The sequence below is a fragment of the Leptonotus elevatus genome, chromosome 21, assembly GCF_054856555.1.
Source record: "Leptonotus elevatus isolate MCC_2025b chromosome 21, RoL_Lele_1.0, whole genome shotgun sequence".
Taxonomy (NCBI): Eukaryota; Metazoa; Chordata; class Actinopteri; order Syngnathiformes; family Syngnathidae; genus Leptonotus; species Leptonotus elevatus.
In genome coordinates this window covers 13,734,456-13,758,233 of record NC_141259.1, presented here as the reverse complement: position 1 = coordinate 13,758,233, position 23,778 = coordinate 13,734,456, and the positions used below count along the sequence as shown (strand labels likewise).

At 42.0% G+C, this 23,778-nt stretch overlaps 2 protein-coding genes across 3 annotated transcripts; one reads left to right on the top strand and one right to left on the bottom strand.

Annotated features, from left to right (window-relative positions):
• Positions 1 to 2,385: 2,385 nt before the first annotated feature.
• Positions 2,386 to 23,627, bottom strand: nrn1a (neuritin 1a). Of its 2 annotated transcripts, XM_086066070.1 has the most exons (5): positions 23,477 to 23,627; positions 22,147 to 22,227; positions 8,813 to 9,071; positions 5,841 to 5,988; positions 2,386 to 4,475 (listed from the first exon to the last, which is right to left on the bottom strand). In XM_086066070.1, the coding sequence occupies exons 3-5, from the start codon at positions 9,015 to 9,017 to the stop codon at positions 4,238 to 4,240; spliced, it is 591 nt and encodes a 196-aa protein (XP_085922196.1). In that variant the 5' UTR covers positions 9,018 to 9,071; positions 22,147 to 22,227; positions 23,477 to 23,627; the 3' UTR covers positions 2,386 to 4,237. The 2 variants fall into 2 exon arrangements, with proteins under 2 accessions (XP_085922196.1, XP_085922197.1); XM_086066071.1 differs by lacking the exons at positions 22,147 to 22,227; positions 23,477 to 23,627 and having other exon boundaries at positions 8,813 to 8,867.
• On the top strand, positions 11,709 to 17,942 carry LOC147156018 (coagulation factor XIII A chain-like). The gene is made up of 16 exons (XM_086066646.1): positions 11,709 to 11,738; positions 11,814 to 12,105; positions 12,249 to 12,497; positions 12,578 to 12,696; positions 12,760 to 12,867; positions 13,304 to 13,478; positions 13,732 to 13,870; positions 14,284 to 14,387; positions 14,605 to 14,693; positions 14,783 to 14,936; positions 15,008 to 15,120; positions 15,385 to 15,556; positions 16,447 to 16,601; positions 16,684 to 16,820; positions 16,894 to 16,999; positions 17,166 to 17,942. Exons 1-16 carry the CDS (start codon positions 11,709 to 11,711, stop codon positions 17,226 to 17,228), a joined length of 2,205 nt encoding a protein of 734 aa, XP_085922772.1. The 3' UTR covers positions 17,229 to 17,942.
• Positions 23,628 to 23,778: the final 151 nt, after the last annotated feature.

Here is a 23,778-nt window from a genome sequence, read left to right as displayed (position 1 = left end):
AGCCACAAAGTTGGCATCAAGCAAATTTTTGTATTTCTTCACTTATTAATGGTGACGATTGTCGTAAACAGTGCCTCCATATAATTTTTTTTTAGCCACTTCCATTTCCCGTTACCGTGGCGATACATGGGGCCTGATCTGTTTAGTTTGGCTTTCATAGTTACCAGGTCTTTATCATGCATGTGTTGCCATGGTAACGTGTCCTCCACATTCCAGGCTGCTTGTTGGCATTCTTAGGAAAGTTGTTCCTGAAGGGGGCGGAGCTTGCTTCAGTCGTGACTTAGCTCGTTAGCATGTGTCGCATGGTTCAAAGCAGAAACGTTCACAGGAAGCTTTTTGTCATCTCACCAAGAAGACTTACCGTTTCCTGTCGAGACAGGAACCTGAGCCAGTCGGTCGGTGCCACCACATATGAGGTTCTTTCTGTTGGGGCTTCCAAAAGGCGGGCGGGGAGGGCTCTTATTTTTAGTAGCGACCCAGATTCCTCCCTCGAGCGATGCTGCTGGAAAAGGTTTGACAATAAATAAATAAAAAGGAAACATTTTCACATCTCCAGTGAGCCTCAAAAATGACTAAATAAAAGCTAGTTCTTGATTTATTATTGTAGAGGTAACCTAATGTGTGGCTTTTTTTTTTTTTGGTACTATTACAGTAATTGGATTGACTCAAAAGGCACATTATCTCAAATTGTCCAAAAGCATACAAGCAGGTTACTACGTGAACATTCCAGAGATATTAATGTAATAAATTATGAATACACAAATACAATTGAAGAAAACTAACAACAGGAACACTTGAAGCTTATTCATGACGTCACAGTTGTACGTGCAAATCGAGTCCGGTGAGCACAAAAGTATGCTAGTTATCCTAACCTCAAAAAAACGTCCACCTTTGCTTCTTTAAGCTGTTTATTGACAGACACGCCACTTTTAGTTGTGTCAAACTAAACACACCGGCTTACATGCTTTCATACAATCTATACTTTGCTTTCCAACATCGCTAGCTTATGGCTAACACACAATGCTAGGCTCTTAAATTGCTCCAAAAAATGAATAACGAACATTCATGCGCAAACACTGCAGCAACATACACACACATGTAATGGAACAATACTCGCCAGCAAACATTCCTCCAAATCTGACATAAAAAGTTTAATTTATAGTTACATTTGAGTTCCATTTGAGTTTTTTTTATTTTGCGTCGTAAAATACTATTGAGTATGAATGAACATTAATATGTTGACAATTAGTGGAATGTCCTTTTAGTGTCTATTTTACCTTCCTCTTTTATTTATTTTTTCATTGTTGTCGTTTGGATACATTTTGAATGATTTTTTTTATTTTTCTGAGAATAAAATATTTTGTGTGCGCTGTTATCATGATTTTTCTTTTACTCTTGACAGCAGCACTTACTTTCGTCAATGAATCTCCAACGTTTTCTCTCCAAGTAGACGCTTGCGTGCAAATGATTTCGTCGTCAAAAAGAAAAGTGAGATGATTCTTGTTCTTATGAATGTGATTATGAATAGAGCAGGCGCCTGCAGGGCGTGGTCGCGAGTAGGTTGAGGCCAGAAGAAATCTCGCGGGATTTCCCATATGAATATTTAATGAGCTGCTTTCTTCCTGCAGGCCTTAATTGCGTCTTCAATTATTCAGCAGGCTCGCTTCCAGGAATTAGTCGGCGCCCTCCGAGACGTGCAGTTGCAGTCCTCAATGTCGTTAAAAAACAAACAAAACACAATTTGTTTATGATTGTTTGCTTTGTCTCCCCCTCATATAGGATTTAAATATTGTGCATAGTATATTTGTCAATAAAACGTTAATTTTGATGGTGACATATTTTTCACACGCCACGTAAGCGTCATGAAATATGAACACAAATAGTCACATTTGGACGCTGAACAATAAGCTATGTATTCGTCAAATGACGTCACAGTTGTGCGTTTATTCCATTCATATTTTTGACGTTTAGAAAAAAAAAACATTTCGTTGTTTTCTTTTTCATGCATGGGAAACATTTCTAGTGGGATTATTTCATATAAAAATAATAATAAATGTGGGCCGATTTGCTACCCTAACCTAACCCTTGAAAAAAAAAAAGACTTTTGATGCAGGCCTAAAAGACAACCTCCTCACATGTTCTTCCGTGTGGCGTTTGCATGCAACCTTAATTGACGCCGCTGAAAATGTCCACCCGCGCGACCCGTCAGAAAAATGAACGGACCAGACCGATAGACTTTTCATGTATGTGCAGCTGAGTCCTCGCCTTCATCCTCCTCCTCTTCATTTTCAGCCATCAATATACTGACTGAGCGTGTGCGCCTGCTCATTAATAATGAATTTACCGCGTAGCGTGTGGACATCAAAAGACAGTGACGTCACAGACTTCCTTTCAAACAGTAGTTTTATTTTTGCACTAAATCATTTTCAGATATTTCTATATGTTCAATAAAAGTGGAATAAAGTTTCTATGATAAATCTTTTTTTTCTTAGGAATATTTTCTCTAAAGTACATCATAAATCCTTGTACATTCTTCTGATGGTTTTTGGAATGATTTGTAAAAGTTGCGAGCAAACAAACTGAAATGAACGGAGACATGAACATGTAATTATTATTATTATTATTAAATCTTATTACTTGTTATTTATTGGAACACAACAGTCTTGATTTATTGATGAATGGTTATTGATTGTTTGATTGGAGCTACACTGGCCGTGATGTCATTGTGGTATTGCTCTTTTGTTTTCTTTTTCTATTTTTTGCCGAGTTCACAAACACAACAACGTTAACGCTAACTTTTCTACTCACGTACCAAAAAAACAACTTGTCAAACATTTCAGGAAACCAGCACAAAATAACCTTCATTCCTCTGGTCACAAAGTCTTTGCTAAATGTTAGCTAACCTGGAAGCAAGCGCACTGGGCGCTCAACACTGAAACGTTAAAACGCTAACATGGTCAAACCTAAAATGTTCAAACCTAAAATGTTCAAACACTAAAACGTTAAAACAGTAAAACGTATAAACCGAAAATGTTAACTAAAACCTTAAAAAACAAAAATGTTAAAACAAAACACTGAAACGTTAAATCGCTAACCATTAAAACGCTGCTTTTACGGCACAAAATGGCCATTAGCCAAATACTGTCAGCTGACATATGACAAAAGTCGGGCTAAAAGTTTACTTTCTAGCGTCAACGCTCCAGCTAATTACCGTTAGCTGCTCCAAAATCATCTCGTGTACGCCTGACTTAGTTTCATTTAGAAAACGTTTCTCAACAAAGACTTTCATTGACGCAACTTAACTCGGGTTAGCATTGGCTCACGTTAGCGCAAAGGCTTGGATTTGCAGCGCTATGCTAGGTGGCGTGTAGCGCCAAGCCGACGTTTGTGCTCATGTCCTAAAAAGGGTGAGAAAGTGACATCATGCAAGTCAACAACACTCACTTCCTGTTTGCGCCGTAAACAAACTTTGGCTGTGTTGGGAATCAACGAATGGCCGCTGAAAATTTATTTGTACTGTAGACGACTGCGTTCCTAATACTTGACTGGGGGCTGAAACCTTGGAACTAGGGCTAACCTAACATTGAAATGCGAAACGTTAAAATACTAAATCGTTAAAATAATAAGAGGCCAATATGAGAATGCTAAATCATGAAAATGTTAAATGATAAAGACTAAATCGTTATTACGCTCAAATGCTTAAAAGTTAGAACACTAAAATGTTAAAACGCTAACATCTTTAAAAACAATTAGACAATTAACACTAAAATGTTCAAACATTAACATATTTAAAAACAAATAGACAATTATATTCCCTAATCACTATATACGCATTTTGACATAGTGTGGGCAGTACTATGGAGGGATTCCCAACACAGCCAAAAAGAGAACAAAAAAAAAAGCTAGCTCGCAAGTTAGCAAGTTAGCCACTAAAAGTATTAGCCTTGCAAGTCATATTGCAGGGTAACAATTTGGCGTGACGTTCGCGTTCGGGACCGGAATGTTCCGCCCGCTCCACACCCACTCGACCGGTGTTGACGTTTTTAGAAAGTCCTCTGGTGTGTCCTCAAAGTCTCATCAAAGTGGCGTCAAAGCGTCATGGTGGGCGTGTGATTGGACGAAGCGTCTGCAAGGCAAAGTCGAGGGCAAACACAAGGCCGTGCCTGCCCTTCTGTGGTTTCCTCCTTTTGTGGTTGTTGTTGTTTTCTTTTTTTTCTTCTTTTTTTGTGGGTGTCTCTTAAAGTGCCAGCAGCCAGGTCAGCAGGGCGGGCAGCGCCGCCAGGAGCGCACCACCAAGGCCGCTGGCCGCGCCCCATCTCGGCGGGGCGCCGTTTCCCCCGGCGCAAAGTTCAAACAAACTCCCGCGAAAATCCAGACTGCGAGATTCCTTCTTGAGTTTCTCCCAAAGGTCGTTGGCGCCTTCTTGGCAGTCGGACAACGCCGTGCTGGCGCACGAGTGGAAGTCGTCCCAGTAGCTGTCAGGACGGGATGGGGGCGGCGGGAACAAGAACAAAAAAAAGTTACATATAGAATATAGCTGTAGGTTTTCAAAACGTTTTCAAAAGTCAGAATATTGCAAGAATTAAGTTGTATAAGGTAACGTCACATTTGTGAAGTCATAATCTTACAACAATAAAATTGTACATTTTCAAGAAAGGGAATTTTTTTTTGCTGAAGAGCCCAAATTGATTGAAAAAAATGTCAAGGTCATTATTCTCTTCTCATTGGGGTTGTAGCTCCGCCCACAGGCCACCAAGTGACCAACCAAGCGTGTATGCGACGCACCTATAATATGCCCTTTGACCCAGGCGTGTTCATGCTAACAATTAGCATGGGTGTGTGCGTGTGAGGCGTGTTAACCAGCCCCACCAGCCACGCCCCCTCCCTGCTGTGATAAAGCTGTCACTCAATTCAATCGGCGTGTGTGTGTGCGTGTGCATGAATTCATGCGTGCCATCTGGAGTGGGCGTGCTGCCCTCATGAAAGTGTGCTTAAGTGTGGCAGATGACACCAAACTCCGCCCACACGACAAACATTTGGCCTTTGAAGCAGCAGGGGGCGGGGCTTATCTCCACGGTCAATTAGCCGCATTGCTAAGTGATGTCGTCATAGCAACAATCGATTACGGCCTCCTTCACAAAACTGGAAAAATAAAACAGTCTTTCATTTATAAAATGCTAATATGTTGCCTTTAGTAAACAAATGTAACATCAAGGGTGAGTGAGATGCTAACAAATGCTAACTTGTTTGTGTTGCTAAAATGCTAACGCGTTCCCATAAAAAAAGCTCAAATGTATTGATAAAATGCTAACATGTTTGTTGTGTAAAATGAAATGCTGTGAACTGAAAACATATTTTTCAATTCACAAAATGCCCATGTTTGCTTGAATTATTATGCTGCCGTGTTAGTAAAAAAACTAACATGGTTTTCATAAAATGCTAATTTTGAATACAATGCAACCACGAATTCAGAAATCAATTGACATGGATGAACTTGCTGAACTTGAAATTGAACTTTCACCCGCTGAACATTTTTCACAAAAGCAGTCAGATTTTGTGTTTGCTTTTTTTTTTTCAAAAATAAAAAAATTCTTGCTAGCATCTTAAAAAAATTTAAAATTCTGACTGCATTTTCTCATGCAATTGTCATCAATTGACATCTATGCATTTTCCAACCTGTTCATTTGAAATAATGTGCTGTTTTCCAATAAAGGGATGGCAATTAAAAAATATTTTGTAATCTGATAAATCAATTAATCTTGCTACCATGTTGAAACTGGTGTGTGTGTGTGTGTGTGTGTGTGTGTGTGTGTGTGCGCGCGCGCGCGTGCGTGTCGTACGTGCAGATCTTGTGCAGGTTCTGCTGGTCGTCGAGGTTGGAGGGGTAGTTGGCCATGTTGTCTCCCAGCTGGAGCAGACAGTCGGAAAAGCCTTTGAAGACCGCGTCACAGTGGGCGGAGCTTACCAGCATCGACTGCAGCAGCCACACTGACCCAAAACACAACGACGTTAGACTACATTTCCGACAATCAACATTTCACCTTTTTTTTTTTTTAAACAAAAAAATCCTGTTTACTTTAACGTTTACACTGTGCAATACTTCTTATTTTCCACACCATAGAGCATTTTTTCTTTTCTTTTGGTACTAACTAGACTGTTACTGCAAACTCAACAACACAGTCTTCTTTTTTTAAATTGTCATTATTTTTAAGTTGCTATGTTCTTTTTCCTCCGGTATTTGTCTTTTGTCATTTTAAAATGTTGATATTCTTTGTATAAGTGGAGGTATTCAAGCAAAGTAAGATTTCATTACTCAGTGTTGCTGTCGTATGTTTTTAACTGTGCACGTGACAAATATATTGATGAAGGTTAAGTTTAGGAATGCAACAATTAGTTAGTTGATCAACAACTAATCCATTATGAAATGAAATAATGACTATTTTGATAACCGTTTAGGGACTTTGTTTGACTTCCAGTTGTCCAAATCATCAATAATTGGTTTCTGTTGTCCTCAATGAATGCAGACTAATTATCTTTTTTTCTCCCCAAAACGTGGCATTTACAAACTCCAGCTTTTACTTTGAGAAACAATCATCAAGATTTTTGTCGATTTCCTGACAGAAGGTTTGGAACAAACCAGGAAGTGAATCCATTCGTGTTTTTGCATTTTTCAAAGTGTCAATTTGAAATAATGTTGTTTTTCAATAAAGGGATAGAAATATATATATATTTTATCAGATTCATCCATTAATGTAAAAAAGAATCGACAGATGGATGAATTATTAAAATAATCGTTATTTGCAGGCAGCTCAAGTTTACTGCTGTCATGTCAGCGATGAAGATGATGGAGACGCTATCGATGACGTAGAGAGGACACAAGAAATCCCTGGAGGAGGTCACGTATAAGACGTCGGCTCAAACACAAGGCAGCACTTCCGGCTCACGTACATTTCACGCAACTTGACCAACTCGGAAATGCTGCCTTCAATTTGATGTGGAGGAGATCGTTTTATAAGGCTCGCATTTGTGGTTCCATCTCAATTTGGGCCGCTTTCCTGACGTCACGTATTGGACTGTTTTGGTCGGACTCATCTCATCTGAAATAATGATGACGATTTGAATGAAGTGTTTGTCAAGCTGAATGTTAGTCAAATATAAACGCTTGAAGGTGATATTTGCTCCACATTTGGTTAATTTGCAACTTTGAACTGAAATTTTAAAATATGTTATTTTAAATTGTTTTCTCCTACAAGAATGATTAAATGATGAGGAACCGATGACGTCACGTTACGTCAGGATGCAGCATGAATATTTATATATTTATATACATATATATATATATATATATATTTTTTTTTAATTTTGATTTCATTCCAAAAAAAATCCAATCAATTTTGTTTTAACACAGCACAAGTTTGAAAAGGTGACATGGTTTTTGTTTCGTTTTTCCATTTTGAATTGATGATTGTTGTATTTGCCACGCCGTTTTTCCTTCACTTATTCTTTGAGTGCACGTCTTGTATGTCTTTTCGCTCGTTCGTACCTTTAACTGTACTTTTCCTGCAGTGCAGAAAAGCAGCGTGGTGCGTGCGACACACCCACCACACGCACGTCCTACCCCCCCCCCCATCCCCCGCCCCCCACCACACACACACACACACACATTAAGAAAGAGGACGTGTTTCCCATTTCACACGCACGTGTGACTGATTTCGTTTCCTTGCAACAAAATCCGAGCCACGTAAAGTCTGTCAAATGCAATCAATGTTTTAAGAACGAGTAATCATAATAATTATTATTATTATAATTCACAACACCAATGACAGTAATAATGCTGACTTTATTAAATGCACTTGGTTGATATGGTAATAATAAGGAAGGCCATTGTAACTCGGCAATAATTATGATAATAATAATGAGACAATAAAAATCATCCCAACACGAAGGGATGCTCTCGATAGGAGCGCGCGCTCACGAGCGTTGCAAAGAAAAAGAGCGTGCTCTGTCTTTCACACGCACGCGCACACCTCCACACACATCGCGCTTATGCAACAATCACAATAACAACATTCATAGGAAGAATGGGAAAAAAATCATAATCGTGGCGCAGTCCGCATATTAGACGGAGCCCGCCCGGGCCGAGCACCCGCATTTTGCGGGGAGGCGCGTGCACGGCTACAAAATGACATCATCTTTGTGCCGTATTTCATTTTCTTCCTTCTATTTTTTTCTTCACATAACAACAAAACGTAACCATATACGATTACTATTATTATTATTATTATTATTATTATTATTATTATTACTACTACAACTAAACGCGGCCTCGGCGCTGAGCGCGCAATCTAACCACACACACACACACACACACGCACACACACACAAAAGTGCATTTTAGTGTCACGAGCAAAAGGACACTTTTCCACAAATAAAGTGCACAAGGAGGAAAACGAAGAAGAGGGTGAGGAAGATGTGAAGGGGGTGGGGATCCCCCTCGTCGGCTCGCACACAGTTACATTAAAGCACACACACACACACACACACACACACACACACACACACTTACACTGTAGTAGTGCTCACGTGCCAAAAATCTAATAAAATCAAGACATGACATGAAATAAACAATTTTCTTTTTTTCCCCCCTATGGGGAGAAAACAACGACATTGTCTCGTGCACTTTCCACCACTAGTCACGTGTGACTACAAGGTGACCATCTGAAAATAATCTCAAACAGAATAACCGTCTTTGAATAACGATCAAAAAAATACTGATAGTTTCAAAAATGTGGTTTTGTGGGTTTCAACTCACCAAAGTGAAGCGCCAGCACGAGCACGAGGCTTCCCGCCATCCTCGGTGGACGCGCACGCACGCACGCTCGCACGCACGGACTGACGCCGCAGAGGAGGCGCGCATTCCCGCAAAGTCGCACGCAAGCACCCACACGCTCCTCCTCCTCCGTGGCGGGAAAAGAGAGAGCGAGACTCCTCCTCCTCTTCTTCGTCCTCCTCCTCATCGTCACTGGAGATCTCTTTCATTCACTTTTTCTTTCTTTGCAACACAATCTGACCTGCAGTGAAAAAAGTTATTTGAACGTCATGAGTCATGACGACAACGTGCGCACGCTGACGTCATATTACCACATTTCATCATGCGCAACACTCTCAAATAAAGTCTATTCAAGATTTCTTTTTTTCCCCCCTGGTGCAATTCCTCTTCTCTTTATGATTACTATTGACAATAAATAAATCAACATCTAAAAGCAAAGAAAATAAAATTAATGTATTTGGAAAAATCAGCAGAATTATTCTTATTTTTCATCGCAACGAGGGAGTGTAACGTCATCATTGTCATTACGTACTGTTATTATTTTTTATCACACTGACATTTCATTTTTTAACAGACAAAATGATGTTTTTTTAAACTGTGTTCTATGAATTTGCAATATGAAATTAAAAATGACATTTCTATGCCCATATGATTTATTCTACAGCATACACTCGAATGAGTGTGTGAAGACAAATGTTTTCCAAATATTTTTTTTTTTACAAAAACACATTATGAATTATATTAAAATATCTACGTATCCATTAATATACATACTGTATATATGTATGCTGTACTTTAGATATATGTGGTGTATGACGTGCGTATACTGTCAATTAATATGATTATTATTGACATTGACAGGCAAAACTATGACGTCATAGCTGAAGCCTTCCGAGGCCTCTGTGTGTGTGTACACACTTTAAAGGGGTTCTCTGGCGCCCTCTAGTGGCGTTAGAGGAAGAAGCAAAGGCAGAGTTGAAGAATCTAAAAATAAGCGTATTAGCTCGACGCTGACTTAGTCAAATGTTCCACCAGCATTTATTTAACCTCTGACCTCAATGTGCTTTGACCTTTGGTATGTTTTGTTTTTGGCCTGACTATAGATAAACAAATGATAAATGTCATAAATTTTTGTAAGTTCGAGATGATATGTTCCCTTTCTTGAGTGTTTTTTGCTTGCAATTTGTTAACATGACATCCATTTGTAAGCCTTGCCAGTTTGTGGAGGGCAAACTTTACATAGGTTCGACAGGTCACAAATTCCATAATAATAGCAACAATAATCACTGTGATTGCTGTCCTTAATTCATATTTTTCATTTTATCATGAAATAATTTTCTGGAAGTATACTGTACAACTTTGTTGTGACCTGTGAGCGGCTCGTGACTTTGTGACCTTAGGATGCCAATATGGCTCCTCTGCTTGACTTCTTCATCATTCTCATCTTCGTCATGGTGTGTGTGTGCGTGAATGTTTTTGTGCTGACCGAGCATCCAAAAGTTTATTCTGCTTTTATCTGTCATGTGGTGACCTTCCACTTCCTTCATCCACTTTCTTCAGTCAAGTTGAACTCTTGCTCATCACTTTTTTTTTTCAAAGCTATTGAGATATTTTACATCTTCATCACGGTGAAAAAGAATGATTTATCATCATAATTGCTGCTAATCCTTGTAAAGTTTTTTGGCAACGTAATCATAGCTCTTGAGCTTTTCGACATTTTGTGTCACTACAAGCATTTCATTTGCAAGACCAACACAAAGGAAGGAATGCATTTCACGTCTAAGGTGACAAAATGTGGAAAAGGACAAGGGCCTGAAGTTACTTGGCTTGTTGATGTTGTTGACTTTCGCGTTGAATTATTCCCGAATATGGTCATTACTGAGATGCACTTTACATCCTCAATCACAGGCTGAGACAAGGTGAATGTCAGGAAAGCCTCCTCGAACATCTAAACTTTTTATTTTTGAAATGGTGGCAGATGTGCAGTGACTGCCGTTTAACATAAACTTGAATGTGATTTGGTTGATTCAGAGCACAGCCACATGCCCACTTAGAAGAGGGTGTGCACACTTGTGCAAAATAACATTTCAGATGTTTTCCCCTCTCAAAAAGATAAAAAAGAATCTATGGAGTTTTACAGGTTACATTAATAGTGTAATTTTTTTTAGATGATTTATCTTGGTCTCATAATTTAATACTGCAAAACGCCCACATTTGAATAGGGTGTGTAGACTTTTTCTATCCACTGCCAATCAATCACAAAGAAACAAGCAATCATGCCAGTGTATAATTTGTTGGTCTTCGATGAAGCTAAAAAGTTAGCATACTCTGGGTAGAATGTGCTTATTACACACAGGAATTCCAGAGGCCAGATTCGAACCCACAACACCAGAACAATGAGGCAGATGTGCTAAACACTTTCTCACCGCACCACCCTGATCAACATCCTTCTTCGTACTTGTTATGGGCACGCATGATCGTCCCACAAAACAGGAAGTTGCTCACTCAACCTCGTTGGCAGCGGCGTGTCATGATGACCTCCGCGCAAGATGCTCAAGGTCAGAGGAAGTGAGACTTTTATTTTGGAAAGAAGGAAGTACTTGCTGCCTCCTGATGCGCGACACACAGGAAGTCACTTGCCTATAAAGAGGCTTCAACATGTCATCGTCACAACCGCGCCTCCTTCACACAGGTAAGACGCGCAAACACTTTGGGCTTTTATTTGCTTACTTCCAGCGTGTACTGCTGATGGTCATTTTTGTAAATATGCTTACGAGGCTGACTGTTTTGTCCCAATTGTCACACACGTTGCCCTTTTTTAATCTTGTGTTTGTTTGTTAGTTTGCAATCGTCTTTGCATCTTCCATCTTTGGCCGTCATGGACACAACGGGGCGCTACAACGAGGCGGTGAGTGTGAGGCACAATTTGCGATGGTTTAGCTCAGCTTAGCATGCAATAAGACAAAGCGAAATGTGACCGCAGCCGTCCACGAGCAACCTGGGGGCCGACGAAGACGATTTTCCATTATTCGAAGCTTTCCAAGACGGCGAAGAGGAAGAATCGGACGATGAGGTTGACCCACGAAGTCGGGGAAATATGATGCTGAGCGTGGAGAATGTGGACATGTGCAAGAACGTCAACATGCCCAAGCACCGAACCCACGCCTACAACACCGACAACCTGGTGGTCCGCCGGGGACAAGAGTTTCTCCTGCACGTCACTTTTTCCCGGCCTATCACCCTAAGGGACAAGTTCCGGCTGGAGTTCCTGATTGGTAAGTTTCCATGCCGACCGCTTTAGCAGACCACTCCAGTCACGTCACTTGACTCTGGTCAGACTTTAGTCGCCATTCTAGGATTTGGACATGACTTGATGAGTCTTGCCAGTTTCAATTTGGAAACTTTCCTCCCTCCTCAGGTTCGAAGCCCACGATCAGTAAGCGCACCTTGGAGTACGCGACTTTCGGCACGGTGCACAAGGGTCGCTGGTCTGGTCGGATCATAGACTCCCAGGGCTCGTGGGTACTGTTGGGAATCACACCGAAAGCCGACACCGTCGTGGGGAAGTTCCGCATGTACATTGCCGTCGTGACCAAAAGAGGCATGCAGCGCACACAGAGGCGTCCGTCCACCGACTGTTACATCCTCTTCAACTGCTGGAATAGAGGTGGGCGAGCGCACTGCGCCAAACGTTTGCCACGTCTTCCTTCCTCAGAACATTGACGTTTCCTTTTCGACGGTCTGCAGATGATGCCGTGTATTATCCGGATGAACCAGGGCGGCAGGAGTATGTTCTCAACGAAACCGGCGCCATCTACATGGGCTCCAGGGAGACGTTGCTGAGTCGCGACTGGGCCTATGGACAGGTGTGTTCATGCGCCAGCTAACGGTCACAGGCTAACAAATGACATCTGGCACATCTTCCGCAGTTTGACCGCGGCATCTTGGATGCGTGCATTTACATCCTGGACGCATGCCGCATGCCCATCAAGAACCGCGGCAACCCCATCAGCATGGTCCGGAAAGGTTCAGCCTTGGTGAGCCAAGCACCGCAACTCTTGCTCTGCAACCAGGAAGACATGTTTTCAAGCCGGTTCGGTTTTCCCGTTTTCTTCTGGACTTCTTTGCGACTAATCTATTGAGGGGTGGCCACGAGCAACGTTCCTCTCCTATCTGTGCCTTTGCTGTCTGCAAGTTTTAGAACTCTCCTGCTTGCTTTTTCCTCTTTGCCTCCAACGTGGCGGCTCCATCTCCAGCATTCTTCTACTCTGTCTCAATCAATCAATTACTTTATTTATCCACGGAGGGATAAAACAATCACAGGCTTGGGTTAGTCCATCCGTCCGACCGCTTCACTCCCACAGAAAATATCTGCTTCCTCCAGCTGTATTGCCAGTCTTCTGCTCTTTGTTACCCTCTCCAAAGCATACTGACTGTATGACATGTCTGGTCTCTCGGCGTTTCCTTTTGCAGATTAACTCCCAGGATGAAGAAGGCGTCCTGGTGGGTAATTGGAGCGAGAACTTTTCTGGAGGCACGGCACCAACCCTGTGGGCGGGAAGCACGAACATCCTGCTGCAATATGCCAACACGGGCAGGTCCGTGCGCTATGGCCAGTGCTGGGTGTTTGCCGGAGTCTTCAACACCTGTAAGTGCTCCCTCTAGTGGGTGCAAACGTACTCACACTCCTAACTCATGTACACACAGTACATACAGTTTAACTGGTGGAAAAAAAAGGCTCTGGTAGAGACAATTTTCATGTTGCTTTTGTCCCTGTTTTTCCGCTGTATAAGTCTCCATGATCTCATTCAGTCAAGAGCTCAACCACAGTTAACTTTCCTACCATCTGTCGCCACGGTAACGCTCACTGTGGCAATGACTATAATTGTTCCTTTTGACAGTCCTGCGCTGCCTGGGCATCCCAGCCAGAGTCATCTCCAACTTCAACTCCGCCCACGACAACAACCGCAACCTGAAAATCGAACTCATCTTCAAGGCCGACGGATCCGCGGACGAGCGCAACACGCATGACTCCATCTGGTGGGTCCGCGCACATGCACACACACGCCCACACTTCCTGCCCCGACCATCGTATAAACAAAATGTAACAACTCCGATAACGTTTTTGTTAATTTACTCAGAAAACCCACATGACTACATCTACTTTTCTGGATATGGTTGTTATAGAGTAGACGTGTTTAACATGAATAGTTCTGTATTTTACATGACCGTAATGATAACAACAAACAAAAGGTTTGTATACTTTTGGTTTTGTGGCTTTGTGAAGCCCATTCGATTGTCCGGCATGAGTTTACAGGGCACAGCTGCCACACACAATATGGCTGACATTATGGCAGAAATGCCATCCCACTCAATATGTTGCCTACGTATACAGTACGTGTCTATGACCCTGACGCTCAAGGTGTTGTCAATGGTACGGTCCATCCATACAGGAACTACCACTGCTGGAACGAGGTCTTCATAAAGCGCAATGACCTGCCACCCCAACTGAGCGGCTGGCAGGTGGTGGACGCCACACCGCAGGAGACCAGTGGCGGTATGTGGGGGGTGTGCATGGGGTTAGAGGGACAGTCACTCCAGTCACATGTCACAGACTTTACTCCAGTCCACTTATGTAGGACTTTGTTTTGAATCGATATTCATTGGTCGTCTTGACTTTCACATTTAAAAATCTGCACTTTCAAGATAGTTAGCCATTTACAGTGGAATGTTAACACCTGAAAGTTCCTTGTGACGTCCTCCCACTTGTGCAGGTCTCTACCGCTGCGGCCCAGCTTCGGTGGTGGCCATTAAGGAGGGTCTGGTGGGCTACTCCTACGACGCTCCCTTCATTTTCGCAGAGGTCAGCCGCCAAGTCTGGCCGCACCTCTTCCCCGTGTCTTCCGCCGATTAACGTCATCGTGTGCCCCCCCCCCCCCCCCCCCCCGGCAGGTGAACAGTGACGTCCACTACTTGACGCACGACAAATATGGCAACGTGATCTCCACATTCGTGGACCGGAGGCTGGTGGGAAGGGGACTTTTCACCAAGCACATCCTGGTGGACGAGGCAGACGACGTCACACACACGTACAAGTACCCCGAAGGTGACCACGCCCCAATTCCGACCCGGGCCACCTCCCAGGCTCCACTCAAATACACGTGTGTGCATGTGTAGGAAGTCCCGATGAGAAAAAGGCCATGCTGACTGCCCAAGGCTTCGGTTTGGAGAGAGATGACCCAGAAACAGCCGCAGATTTTCCGATCACCTGCACACTCTCCACTGAACAGGTGTCCTTGTGCCTCCGCGTGTCATATTACGTGTCCTTGAGTCTTCATGTCTTTATATTAGAGCTTCCTGTGTCACAGTCACGTGTCTTCATCTCTTCACATGTTTACTTTTGCTGGCGAGTAGATTGTTTTAGACGGAAAAGCCTGTTGGCACTTGCTATAAAAAGCACCCCAAGATCTTAAGATAAGAAGGCAAGACTTTTGTCATCGAGGGTTGAGTTCCCCTTTAATGTGACTTGATCTCTGTCCCGATGATGTCCGCAGGCTCATGTGGATCTGGGCAAGGACGTGGACCTGGTGGTGGAGCTCATGAACAACACCGACACGGTCCAAACGGTCAAAGCGCTGGTGACGTGCGCCGTCGTGTTCTACACGGGCGTGCTGTCCAATCGCTTCAAATCTGAGCCCATCGAGGTCACCATACAACCCAATATGAGTGAGTCACCAGGGGGGGAAAGGGTCCATCTCCAATCATCCGAGGTTTGCTACGCGTGTTGGGATCATGTGACCTTACTCAACTTGATCTGACTTGCACTGGCTACTGGTCAAATTTGGCAATTATTTTCAAATGTTCGCTTAGAATTTTAGAGCTCTGCTGTGCGATATGAGTTTGAATTTCAGTTTCTGAATTTATCAAAAAGGTTCTGGGTCAAGAAATTCAGAATCCACTGTATATGTTAAAAAAAATCTTGACAATAAATGTTATGTGATATCACTAGTCTAAATATGACATTCTGATTAATATTACATTTGTGGAATATGAGTTATGCAGCATAATCCAGTAGTTTTCATCCATCTCAGGTGGCGGCCATTTTGCCCCTTGCTGTCGACTGAAGATGACATCACAGTTGTTCGGGGCTCAGGCAACGACCAATCACAGCTCACCTGTTTTCTGAAGCTGAGATGTGATTGGTGGTTACCTGAGACCTGAGCAACTGTGATGTCCTTTTCACTCAACACCAAGTGGCAAAATGGCTGCCGGATAATAATTTGCTGAATTTTGCTAGTTAACTCATATTCCACTAACACAAAATTAACCAGAATACCATATTTAGACTAGTAGGGCTGTATAGAACATATTATCGTCCAAAAAAATTTGGGGTGTTGACTTCCCCTTTAAAACAAAAAATCCCCAAAAAGATGCTAGACCAGGCAAATTGTGTATCTTCTGATATCTAGCGGAAGAGCATTTAATTGCAGTAAGAAAATAATACTTTTCGGCCCAATTGAGTGAAACTGGATGACTTCCCAATGGATAATCTCTCATGGCACAACGTTTACTGAGCAACCATGGTCAAGCTCGCTCAAAATTGTTTTCGCTTCCAGCTGAGCGTTTGGTGCTGAAGACCATGGCTCAGGAATACCTGAAGCACTTGGGCTTCCAGCGCTTCCTGTGCTTTACGCTGGGCGGTAGCGGGGATTTCACGTACCTGAGCGCCATGAAGGTGGTCTACCTGGAGGCCCCCAACCTCCAGCTCAAGGTAAGGCACATTACAAGATACACCGCGGGTACGTCCAGGTGATAGAGGAAGTCCATGCTAATGCGGTGTTGCGCCCCCGCAGGTGAGCGGGCTTCAAGCGGTTGGACAGGATATGTTTGTCACCGTCTCCTTCGTCAACACCTTCACCTTCCCCATCTACAACGTCTCCTTGGCCATAGAGGGCCCCCGCATCATGAGCAACAGGAGACGCTTCTACAAGTATGCACGTCCGCTTCCGTGCTGATGTCGTGGCGCGCCGGTGTCTTCATGTGTGTGTTTGTGTGTGTTTCAGCATCCTCCAACCTCAAGGTTCCTTTCACTGGAAGGAGACCTTCATTCCGCAAATAAAGGGAAAGCGCACCCTGGTGGCCGTGATGTCCTGCGCCAATCTGTGCGAGGTAAAAAAAAATAAATAAAAATGATTTCACTTTAAAAATAAGAATTCTTATTCTTCCCTTTCACTTTTCGAAAATGCCAATGTCAATGGCATTATTGATATATTCGTTTTGCAGTTTGCTTTGTTTTCCTACTTGCCTCAACATCCGCATTTTGTCTCTCTTGCAGATTTGGGGAAAGATTGACTTCATAGTTGAGGACCAGATCGAAGATGAAGATGCCTTAGACTGAAGTGAGCGCAGACGACCTGGTCGACATTTGCTTCCCACGTGGATCACACGCCTCCAATGATTCACTCTCACAATCATCAATCATACATCATCAAGAAATATACTATGATTTTAGAATGATCACTTAAATCCTTTTTTTTTTTTATAAATCAAAGTAGCAATGTGACAAGACCTGAATACAATACAGCAACATTTTTAGAAATCCGAGATGGTTGAGGAGAATTTGAGTTTTTTTCTTTTTGGGGGAGGGTTTTGTGTGAACTCACCAACAGAAAATCTGGTCCAAAAACACTTTCAAAATTGGTACAAAACAGTCCAACGAGATTATTTGTCTACACATATCCTTGACCATTTCTTTTCATCTTCTACTTGGCGAAGGTCTTCTCTGATTGGCTGACAAGTTTCACTTCAAAATATCCACCAAAAGACTCACAAGAGCCGAAATTATGAGAACCTCCCCCAGTCAAGCATCAAAATTAGTGTGAAAATTTCAAACTGCGTCATCATTTGCCTTAAAAACTCGACATAAATGGAACATAATTGATGAGAAAAGTCATTGTTTCCTGCGGAATGGATTTGTTACAAAGGATTTTCAGAGGCCTTTCAAATTCCACAAAGATGGCGCCCACATCGCGTCACGTTGCTAATCCAAGTGATTGTTTCTCTTTTCAACTATTTGCTCTAATGCATTTCCTGCTCATTTACTAACAATAAAGCAAAGTCAAAGGCACTCACATTGTCTCCAAGTGTCATTATTTCTACTATTATTATTTTTATTTTGCCATTATTATTGTTCAGTCAAAATTAAGGATGTAACTATATCCAACCATAACGATACAATATTGCCACAATATGAAGGTCACGATACGATATTTAGGGGAAGTTGGGGATACAAAAAAAGGTCACATTATTGTAAAAAAAATGAGCTCATACAAAAAAACAAAACTATATTGTGCTTTAGTACGTTACAGCAATGAAAAATATTATAAATATTATATATATAAAAAATCAATAATATACATAGAAATATATTTAAAAAATATTGCTAATGGTTGAACAAACATACCGTTTTGGGGTCTCCAGAAAAGAGACTATTTTGTGGATTCAGATTGGGCCCGACATCATGTTTATACAAATACAATATGTGCCACTATCAACACATTGCATTGTGCAGGTCATGCTTTCACCACTAGAGAGCACAACAGTCAACTCTTCGCCAGTGTTTGCGTGTGTGTGTGTTCGTGATAGTTTTTATACAAACCAAACAAAGCAAAGATAGTGTTGTTTTGTGGTTGTTTTGTTCATAAGAGATGTATTATTTAGAAGAAAGTCAGTTATTCTCACTTTTCTCACCATTGAGGACTAAAAACTTTCTTCCCCCCACAAAGTCAGCCCCACCCACCTGCCTCCCAGACCCCAGGGCAGGCAGGTTAGCGGTTGTCATAACAACAGTAACTAATGCACCAGCATCACAAACCGGTTGATCCAGATAGCGCGCTGATGGGACGCATGTACACACACTTGCGTGGTAAACGGAGTTAAGACTGATCTGTGGTTGCTGCACGTCTGTGTGGTCCTAATAGTCCGCATGTTTGCCTCACGGTTCTGAGGTTTTGGGTTCAAATCTGAGTGGTGGCCATCCTGTGTGGAGTTAGCATGTTTCTTCTCACGTTAGCATGCCTCACTGGAGAGGAGACTGTAGATAGGAATACTTGCTTAAGTTGCTTGTCTATCTTGCCCTATCCCTGATTGGTTGTCCCTACGACCAGTCCACTGTTTGTCTCTATTTGTGCTCTGACATGGACTTGTTTATCTATGTTGACTCCAACATTGCCTGGCGACCAGTAACATGTTTGTCTGACTGGTGACCAATCCATTATTTGTCTATAAGTACACTGAAACTGACTGATGGATGAGAAGTCACTTTAGAGTGCAAAACAACGCCCCCTAGCGGCTGCCAGTGTCACTACACATAGTGCACATCCAAGTTGGAGTCCTCTCAAGTAGTAATATACGTAATCATTCTCCCACTCCTAACAAGCGGAACGGAGCAAAGGTTCCATTTTATGGGCAGCTGGGGTGAAAGTGAAGACACGCTTGTCACGTACTGTTTCTTTAAGGAGAACACAAGAGTTGGCTGGCCTGGCAGGCACACAACTGTTAGCTGCAAATCATCCGTCACTACTGGAAACCGGTTTTGCAAGCCCCTCCCCCTCTCACAAGCTCGCTCGCTGCATCTTCTCGCTCTGCTGGCGTGGCGCAGCTGGAGATGTTTTTCGTGAAGCGCAAGTTCGCTCGCGCTCGTCATCCCGATGCTGCCAACAGGTGTCGCTGTCATGTGACCTCCGCGCTCCAATGGCGGCCGAGGAGGAGGGGCGGGGGTGGGCAATGTCTTTTCGTTCCATATTTTAGGTAACTTTATGTGGTGGACTTAAGAGTGGGGTATGGTCATTATAGTTGACGAAAACTAACAAAATAGCTAAAACTAAAAATTATTTTATTTTTTTTGTTCACAAAATAAAATAAAAACAAGAGTGCTTTTAAAAATGGATAACTAACCAAAACTGCATTTTATTTCCATAAAACTAATAGTAATTATAGCAAAAAATTGTCCTTTGTTTTCACCTTTGTCAATAAATTTCATAAATGAATTTTCAGGGTTGATTTTTAGTTAATTTGTTTGGTATACAGTAGAATGAAGGTAAAAAACTGGTCTTGAAATTGGAGTTGTAGTTTACTTTATTACACTATAGCGTACTCAGACTTAAAAAAAATAAAATCTTGTACGCACTACTCCATATACAGTATATATGAAAAAGCTAAAGCTAAAACTAATAAAAACTCAACTAAAATGAAGCATTAAAAAGAAAAAGTAAAACTATCAAAAACTAACAAACTCACTCTAAAAACTAATTATAACTAACTGAATTACAAAAAAAAAAAGAAGTCAAAACAAGATGAAAGGAAAAATTGAAAATGAAAAATCCCAAACAATTACAACCCTGATAGTGGACCTAGAGATACTGTAGTTCTCTGACAATCAAAAGGGAGCCAGAATGAATAATGAAGTGGTATTTGAATAATTGTCATTAATAAACAGGAATAAATATTGATAACAGTGATAATCATTTTGGCCATCATTTGGCACTTCCTCTTGGATGCGCTTGGGGCAGTTACTTCACTGAGAGCTTCCCCTGCATCAGACTCTGCCCCACACCTCACTCTTTAGAGGGGCCCAATTACAATTATTACCCTACATACGACTGTGTGCATGCATGCTCCTTGTGTGAGTGCTTCCATTTTGTATTTGTGTGTTGACTATTTGTCCCATTCAATAAACAGAAGAAATTCCGTAGCTGACATTTTTCCCCCCCAACATTAAAAACTGGAAATTTGGGGCCCTTCAACATCAAGGTGGCTGGGGAGCAATTCCCATCAGCCTCGAGCTCCTCCATCCTGGCCATGATGTGAATGGATGAATCCAGGCCATTGTGGCCGATGCTTGGCTCCTCGGCAACATCTCCATGGCGACCGGCCAATAAATAACATCACACACTTTGTGCTGCCCGAGACGCAACTTTGTGTCCCGGCCACTCCTTCCCAGATGCTTCCACGACTTCACCTTGTTGTTCCAGAGGCCTCACGGCGGTGGGGGTTGTGGGATTGAGGGGGGGGGGGGGGGGGATCCCGACTCAACATGATCAAACTTTACTGGCCTTGCTCAGCGTTAGCATGCCAGGCCTGAGAAGTTTGAGCAAGTCTTACATCTGATTGATTTTTTGGAGTTCATTTGTCAGGATGGTTTCTTTTTTTGGTTTTTCGTGGCTTCCACAGTTAAAAGCGCATTCTCACTGATGCGCACTGCTTACACAAACAACATGGCTGCACACAGACAGCAGCTGAAAAAGCACTGACGGTTTGACAACTTCAGGACTTTTCAGACCAAGGAAAGCAACTAACCACAAAAATAAAAATAAAAGAAAAAGAGAAATAGAATAGAAATAATGACCAAAATGAGTTTAGGGTTATATTATCGCTCAGTCCTAGTCAACATAAGATTGTAAATTTGTTTTTAAAGACAGCTCAGTCAAGTCTCTTGATTGACATCTTTTCTTGTTTTTGTGACGGAGGAATCATGTAACCTGGTGCGGGTTGTGCATTTGCCTCTCAGTGGAGCGGTTAGCATAGAAAAGCAAAGTGATGAGATTAACGACGTTAAACAGTACCAAAGGTCACGACAATGGCCTCATCACAGTCAAGCAGCTCAACGACTGCATGCCAACACGCCTTTCATGTTCGAAAGTCAGTTTGGGACTTCTTTGAAGGCCCAAATCATTCATTCATTCCAGACTCCCTCATTACTACATCAGGAGTTGGATGTAGTCGACAGAGTTCCTGATAAAAAAAAAACCTTCTGTATATAGATATTTTTACATAAGAGAGTTTTGGAACACTACTCAGGTGGAGGTGCAATAAATTAAAAAAAATCAACACTTTAACCATTTGTTGAGTTATTTGCAGCATAACCAATGTCAGCTGATGGACCTTCCACAATAAATTGTTTCAACTGAGTGTATTTGATCAAAGGATTCCAAACAAAGCACTTAACATCCATCTGCCTCTGCTGCCTTGGCCTGATTACTCTTAAAAAAAGAAACCTCACTCTCAATGGGTTTCTATTTTCTGGGTAAATAAAAGATTCCAATTGTTTGATTGGCCACCATTTCCTCCACTGTATTTGATTTTCTCGTGGCCATCGTTGTTCACTACTTTTCAAGATGCATTATGGGATATACACTGTGGCACTAAAAAGGTTATAACCCCTACTCACGTCACTACAAAATGCCTAACTCACTATATCAGACAACTATATCATATAGAGTGAGAGCCTTAAACAAACTTTGACAAGTTCTACCTACATTCATTATCATTGTCATCATCGTCGTCGTCAGCAGCAGGAGCCGGGTTTGAGGGGAGGAGGCCTGGTGGGTGATGGAGGCCTGGAGGGAATGTGGGAAGGAGCACAACAACGGAAGACGTTTAAATTTAGCCCTCAGATATTTATCACAAACACGCACACTGCAGTTTACTCAAGAGTTCCGCCCGAGTGGCCACGATGGGAAGTGCACTTTACATGATGCTACGACTTACTAATGGTTCAGGTTAGGCCCCGTACACACGGAAGAATTTTTCAAATCTTCTTACTGAGATTGTTTATCCGTCACAGCAGCTCTATATAAAGAACGTTTTGATCACAATTCACAGAGTTGCCACTAGTGTTGTTCTGATACCGTTTTTTTAGCCCCCGATACCGATACCCAGCTTTGCAGTATCGGCCGATGCGATATAATACCGATACCTATGTTTTTTTTTTCTCAACATGAAAAAGCTGTCCTGCCATTGGTTCAGAGCATTCAAGGGCCAATAGGATATCTTAGCTCGGCATGCAGGGAACATGTCACACATCAGTAAATGTCGTGCATGAGCAAGACACAAGATGCTGCATCCAAAGTCCTATATTAGTGTCAGAATTAATGGCATCGGCATGTTACTTGTTAGTACTCACCGATACCACTGTTTTAATGCAGTATCGGAACAACACTAGTTACCACTCAGGAGTCGTTGTATTTTCCAACACAAATTAAGATTTGTAGTCTGATATAATCAACACGATAATATTTAAGATTGTTGGTCCGACCCGTTTTGGGCCCGATTATGAGGGCAAATGCACTCTTAAGACATCTCAGACGACATGATGATTTTATAGGACAATCTCAGAAGAAAGTAGTAAAAAACAAGAATAACTGCCTAATTATCTTTATGTGTGGACCGGAGTGGGCCTCAGTCAGGTTTATCACACACATTAAATGAAAAATATTGAGTCAATAAAGATGTATGATGGGGCACACTAAGTCAAGTCCTCTTGTTTTGGGATATTACATGCTTGTATTGGGAAACACTGATATAATACAGCAAGTTAAATATATTCTGGTTCAACTTTTTTGCTTGTTACAATCTCAAAACACAAAGTTGTCTTCTTTTAGGGCTATATCAAATTAGACAAGTTAATTACGAACAAAGAATGATGGGCCACACAAATAGTCAAATAATCTTGATCTTATGCTGTGTCAGAGAACAAACATTTGATATGATGGGTTTAATGTCTAAATATTGAACTTGCTTAACTTCTTACATTATCAACACAACACAAATACAGTTGTTTTTTCTACATTCATGAGTACAACTCACCTCTCAGTGCTTAAATAATCAGCATTCTTCAATGAATGTTGATTTAAATTACTCACAGGTGTGCAAAAGTTGCCAAACGGGAGAAGCTGTGTAGTTTGAAGCTACCAGCTAAGCCAAGCTAGGCCTTAGCGTTAGCATCCTCCTCGTCCACATCCTCTCGCACAAAGTATCGCGATAGTTTGCCTTCTTCGGATGCTGCGCTCGTTTGGGCACCGCAGCAAAAGTTACTGGACGAAGAAACCAGACAGGGAGGGGGTGAGGCACGGGGGTGGGGGCGGAGGTGTTTGATGAGAGTCGACTCG